Raw genomic sequence first — 6382 nt, forward strand, 5'->3', positions numbered from 1 at the left:
CTCACGGCTCTGCTCCTCCCCAGGGGGTACGACGGGGGATCTGACCTCCACGTGGGGATAACCAACTCCCACGGTAAGGAGCACCTGGTGCTTGCCACCCACCCCCTCCTGGGGCCTGTGTGCCCAGCTCAGCTCTCTCTCCCCTCCCTCAGCTCACCCCGACTGTCCCACAGCTGCCCCCGAGCCCCCTGCACTGCCCTGCTGCTGTCTGATAGCTGCTGGAGCACAGGCTGGGACAGCTGAGTGGCTCATGCTTTGCTGCTGTGGAGTGTGCACAGCCTTAGGGTGCTGCAGGTCCCAGAGCCAGGAGCACAGCATCATGTAAGCACCAAAAACATCCAGAGCACAAGAACTTCTCTCACCTTGTAGCAGACAGAGCTTCAGGCCAAAGCCACCCAGCACACTTGCCATGGCACAGAATGGAGCTGCCAGGGGCCTGCCACCCTGGCAGAGTCATAAACAACCAGGCTGGTACTTGAAAGAACTTAGAGGAGATCTGAACAGAAAATCTGGACATAAACACAGTTTTTACCAATTCTAAAATTATCCCTAATTGGAAACCAAACAACTCTTTTAAAAGCCACATTAAAAATCCTACCAGGTTCCCCCTAGAACAGGTTAAACCTGCGAAATCACAGGATTTTAGGGCTTGGAATGGACCTTACATATCATCTAGTCCCAACCCCCTGCCCTAGGCAGGGAACCCTCCCACCAGACCGGGTTGCTCAAGGCTTTAGCCAGCCTGGCTTTGAACACTGCCAGGGTTGGGGCATCTTCCTGGGCAACCCGTGCCAGTGTCTCACCAGTAACTGGCACTTCAGCTGTCTAGTAACTATAAAAATAGTCTAATCTGGAGGTAAAAATGAAGCCTGATTGTTTTTAAGTTGTTCTTGTTATCAAAAGACATCTGAAACTACACTGTAAGACCAGGCCTGCATTTCCCACTCAGCAGCCCCTGCTGGAAGCTGTGCTGTAGTCAGGCTGAAAAAGAACAGCAGTATGGAAAACTAGTAGCAGTTTTTATCACAAAAAAGGAAAAGGATAGGGCTGTTTGTCCAGTGCCAGCTAACAATCTCATTGTGTTTCCAGGGGTGGTGTACAATTATGACCAAGAAGGCATTCACAGAGCTGAGACTGGCTGGGAGCAGTGCCTTAGCATCCCACTGGTACAGCCAGACATGTTTGAGCTTCTGCAGCAGTGGGATAAGCTCCTAGAGGAATTTTCCATGGGAGAGGCCTGGCTTCCTCACAGGTATGTACCCTAAAAGCTGGATATAACAGTCTTTAGTCTGAGGTGATAAACTGGGCTATTCCATTTTGGACCCTGTGAGGTTTGTGGATCATTTAGAGCCTTGTGCTCCTTCAAGACCAGCCTGAACATCACTGCCAGCCTGTCCTGAACCTCACTGTCTGAACAGACTGCTCTGAAGTGGTAACAAACTCATCTCCTGGGATGGAAGGCTCCAAGACAAGAGATGGTTTTAGGGGATTGTGCACTAAACCCCCAGTTTAATGAACCATTACCTGCATGCTGCTGAGTACCAAAGTCCAGGTGCAATTCTGACATTTTTTGTCTAAGTTTCATCAGGTTTAGGTGTATCTGCATTTAAAGGCTGACTACACTGGTGGGATTCTTGCCCAGAACTGACATCCAGATGATGTCTTTGTTGTCAGTGGGGAGAAATGGGAAACAGGGTCAGGTTCAGCCCTTCCAGCTGGTCCATAACATTGCTCTGGATGGTGAAATACAGAGGCTTCCACATACTTTGAACTAAACTGGTATTTCCCACTGAGAACATACAGCTCTTCACATTCCCTGAAGGTAATGCCCAGTGACAGGTCACACAGCTGAGCACACCTGCCACATCCCCACAGTGGCTGGGGACAAAGCAGCTCTGCAGGGAACACCAGGCCAGGGACTGCTCACCAGTAACACACATCCTGCCTAAGCACAGCTCTGTGCTGTGTTTGACTTAATCAACATAGACATCAACAACCCACATCAAATCAAATGAGTTTTTAGCAATTCTGCATATGCTTGAACATAAAATTTCAGAGATAAATCTAGACCAGGAGATGTAAGAATCTGACTAGAATACAATCTTTAGATGTTTATGGAACTTGTAAAGCCAAAGGGATTTGTGTCTCTCAGGTACTTTTACAGTTCCAGTGCCTTGCTACTAATACTAAAATTAACCTGACATAAAAAAAAATCATTGGCAGAAGGTGGATAGATGTGTTCATCTCTTCAGAAAGCTTTTCTTCAGTTTTCATCTGCCACCTGCTGACAAAGTGACCTGCACAGCTGGACCAGTGCCCAGTGAACTGCTGAAAACTGCTCTTCATTAACTTCCCTGTTTATTGTCTCAGTGGTCAGGAACTGCACTAAACTAATCCTCTAACTCCTCTGGGTTCAGGCCAAGCCTAGTTCTGATTTTCTTGATTGCTTTTCACTTACTGGAAGGTCAGTGTAGAACAGCAGCTCCAGCCAGGACCAACAGTACCTGAAATTGCTGAGACGTGCTGGGTTTGCCTGTCAGGATACAAAGACACTTGCCAAAAAGGAGAAGCTAAGCTTGCTTACTAACTAGGAGCTTACAGGTCACTTCAGATACCCCGAACAAACCAGGAGAGCTTTGAAGAGAGCTGTGCTGAACTGGGCTCGGGGTCATTTTTCATACCCACAGTCCTCACATCTTGAAAAAACACCCTATAAATGCCCAGGGTTGACAGGAAAGCCTCACAGGGATTCCCCGTGGCAGCACAGACCATGAAACCACTGAGAGCACACGTAATGAGTCATGGGGCTGGGGAGAACAAGGGGAAAACTACAAGGGTGAGGCAGTTACAGAAGCAGATGGCAAACAGGAATCTGGGCAGGTCTGTGTGAAATGCAGGTACACAGGGACAGGGGAAAATACAGCACGGGGTGGTGAGGGAGTGGAACAAATGGAACAATTGAAGTTGTTAGTGGCCACACAAAACATTTGGAGAACCCAAGAAACATTTTGCCAGTGAACAGGTAAGTGCTATATGCTCCTAGGTTAGGGTACTGGGGAAAAAAGAGATAAAGGCAGAACACTGAAATGTCTGTCACTCCTGTTCCATCCTCCACAACTGGCACAAACCACTGTTAGTGGGGTCTGACTAGCACTGTATGGCAACTGCACCAGCACATCCATGGTAGAAGGTACTGCATTTTAAGTGAGCTTCCAAGTTACCACCACGCTGGAAGCAGCACATGTGGCACACAATTACCACTGCTGTGCAGGAAAGGCTTTACAAGGTAACACAGGAACAATGCACGGAGGAGCAAATGTTCACCAGGGAAAAGCCAAATGAGTTTGAAAAATGAGAGCTCCTTATTGTCAAGCCTGCAGCCCTCCTGTTTTTTATGCTCAGACTTCCAAGGATCCCTGGCTGGAAAGTACAGCTTGTGATGAACAGAATGTATTTAAACACCAGCATTACAGGGAAGTGGGAACAATTCCTGGAGAGCATGCACTTCCTTGTTTCACTGAGTACAATACTCCTTCCTGAGCAGTGATGACTGGATTAGTGCTAGCTCTCCCTAACGAGATGCTTTGCCTAGGTATGATGAGCATGAGCACAACTGCTACACGTACGCCCTGGCCTTCATTAACAGCCTGCTGACTGCACAGGGGCAGCAGCCCCTGACCAAAGGGGACTTCACAGGCACCTTTGTCCTCCCTCACACCAAGAAAGCCTCCAGATACCTCACTCTGCACCAGGAGCTGACACATAATGAGTTCTACATCGTGCCCCTTGCTGATGATGAAGACAGTGCTGAAAATGACAAGCTACTGTATTAAACCAGCTGCAACATGCAGTAGGAAAAGGAAGTGTTAAGGCTGCACGTCTCAGGGTTTAAGGTGTGTGATCTACTTAATGCAGTTCAAAACACAATTCACTTTAACCTGCACATCAGGGATGGGTCAGGATACTGACCTTGTGCAGCTGAGTGAAATAACATACAATGTACACACTACAGAAAATTCCTATGGCAACTATTCATATGGAAAAATGTTTTCCTATTTACATTCCCTGTGTGCTCTGTTCTGTTAAGACACTTCATACCACAGATCATAGCTGCTGTGTAATTAAGGGTTTTAAAAAATGAACTGTGGTAGCTTCAGATGTAGCAAACCAAAATGGTTTTTTCCTGTCACATTTGTTTACTGATGAGTGGAGAAAAGGGAATGTTTGCTTGTGTGCTGCTGATATCCAAAATCCTCAACATCCTGCAGATTCACTACCTGCAAAGTTACTTTCCTTTAATTACTAATAAATACATCCACAAAGAAACCCAACCTCTTTGCCAGATCTGTTTCCTTTTCATTTCTGACCAGCATGGTGAAGCAAGGAAGGCAAGATGGAATTCACATGCCTGAATGTAGCTGATACTGAAACCTCCTGGCTCTGCTTGAAAGCAGCTGAATATCTTCTGGGTGGGTTGGTTGGTTGGTTTGTTTGTGTGGCTTCCAAATGTGGCTTAGCAATAGTACACATCAACTTCAGGAAGCTGCAAAAATCTTGGAAATCTTGCAAAAAAGCTAGAAAGCAGCAGGCATCTTATGGTGCAAATCCCAAGGGAAGCCAGACACCTCACCTAGACAGGGAAAGGTGTCCAACAACCAACTTTCCTGTTAGGTGTTTAACCCCCAGAATCAAATTTAAATCCTTGCACATTCTGGGAAAAGTCTTTCAATCCTGAGCAGAGCTTGGGAAAACAAGACACACAATTCCAGGCTCCAGGCACCCAAGAGCAACCTGTTACAATGCCCAACACTGCAACAGCCAAATCTCTCCCCAAATCCAAATTTGTGCCACTTCATCAAGGCTGTGAAGTCAAAGAATGGTACTAGAGATACCCAAAAAGGTTATGTGACTCACTGTAATTTCTGTTGGGTTTTAACTAGTTAAAAACCAGCATGAAATTCGAGGACAATCAAGTCTGTCTTCGTTCTGAAGACATGCAGGACCCTGTGCTGAGCTACAAAATTAAGTTAGCCTGACAATTCCCAGCTCTCAAGAATCTGTGAGGTATTCCCAGCAAACTGTTTGATCCCTCATTGCTCAGGCTTTCAGGCAGACAGTCAGGTTTCTGCAGGCTGCAATGCCCATTCAGCACTGATGCCTTTATCTGCCATAACATTAAACATACTAATGATTGCAGTGTAGCCACCAAACATAAACCTTTTTATTTTATAGTCTGAGTTGGGACACAGCATTAATTTTTTCCCCCTTTATATGCATTGTTATAGTTCAGTTGCATTTCTCAATACAACATTCTGTCCTGTAAACATGATACACCTCATTTGAAATTGCATTTCTACATACCAACTGAAATGTTGATAGAAACTGTCCTGGGGCTATGGTTTATCAGGAGATTAGATAAAAATCCAACAAGAAGTGCTCTTAAAAACATCAGTTTTTCCTATGCAGTCAGTTAAAATTCATCTTGCTCACTGCGTTCACGGGAAGAAACCCAACGATTTACAATCAGTTCCTGAAATAAAAAACAGTGATTATTAAGCAAAAAAACAACAAACAAAGTTAGAGATAATCAGTGAGGGATGGGGGCTAAACCTTTAGCGAACTGCCATCTATTATGTGCCCATCCATAACATTTTAGAAGATGACTACATTTGTTCCTGGAGTGAGCTGAACTCTCACACGTTTCTCCCTTCATTTCTAGGCACAGGTTAACCTCAGTCTCCACAGGGATCCCTGTTTCTCCATGCAAATGCTTGCATTCACAGTAGCAGCAACATCAAACTTTAGATTAGAAGATCTGAAGTCTAAAGAGCCTGCAAATCACTTCTAGAGCCTTGGGGTACAGGGGAATCCAGTTCCTTTACTGCAATTCTGCATGCAAAAGCCAAATGGTGCCAAAGAGCAAGGACAGTTGTCAGGGCTGTCCAGCTGCCCCTGGGCAAAGCCACGTGGCAAAGGAGAGCAGTAACTACTCACCTGAACCTTGATTCTCTTCATACACTCTGGGCTTGACATCTCTTCTGCAGTCATGTCAGAAGGTCTAATCAAATAGCAGAGCATAAGCTCCTGTTGGCAACCAGGAAACATGCACACATGAGTTTCAGGTGATTATGGAACTGGGTTTAAGCTCTAGCACAGAGAAAAGCTTTTGGAAATTCCACTGTTCAAAACAAAAACCTGGGAGATGGAGAAGGCTTTAAAAACACAAGTGGCAAGCAGGAAAGAAGTGTCCCTCAGAGCTTTCTTGTGCCCCCTCACACACCTGTTAACATTCCTGCAGGCAGCAGAACTTTAATGAGCTCCTTCAACAATTCATCTGGATATTGACATAGGAAACTTGTTTCTCTACTGGCAACTCATGTTC

The 6382-nt window shown here is 45.6% G+C and overlaps 2 protein-coding genes across 2 annotated transcripts in view; one reads left to right on the forward strand and one right to left on the reverse strand.

Moving 5' to 3' along the window:
* Positions 1-24: 24 nt before the first annotated feature.
* Positions 25-3833, forward strand: MKRN2OS (MKRN2 opposite strand; the record flags this gene model as incomplete). Its single annotated transcript, XM_009069668.1, has 3 exons — positions 25-73; positions 1090-1252; positions 3593-3833. Coding segments are annotated over 3 exons (453 nt in total), but the record flags the coding sequence as incomplete, so codon positions are not given.
* Positions 3834-5335: 1502 nt separating this feature from the next.
* The window catches only part of TSEN2 (TSEN2 tRNA splicing endonuclease subunit), a 9539-nt gene continuing 8492 nt past the window's right edge, over positions 5336-6382 (reverse strand). The window contains 2 exon segments of the mRNA XM_009069657.1: positions 5336-5530; positions 5995-6084. Of these exon segments, the coding sequence (XP_009067905.1) occupies positions 5471-5530; positions 5995-6084 (150 nt within the window). The 3' untranslated portion in view covers positions 5336-5470.

Source organism: Acanthisitta chloris, unplaced genomic scaffold (assembly GCF_000695815.1).
Source record: "Acanthisitta chloris isolate BGI_N310 unplaced genomic scaffold, ASM69581v1 scaffold41530, whole genome shotgun sequence".
NCBI classification, from domain to species: Eukaryota; Metazoa; Chordata; class Aves; order Passeriformes; family Acanthisittidae; genus Acanthisitta; species Acanthisitta chloris.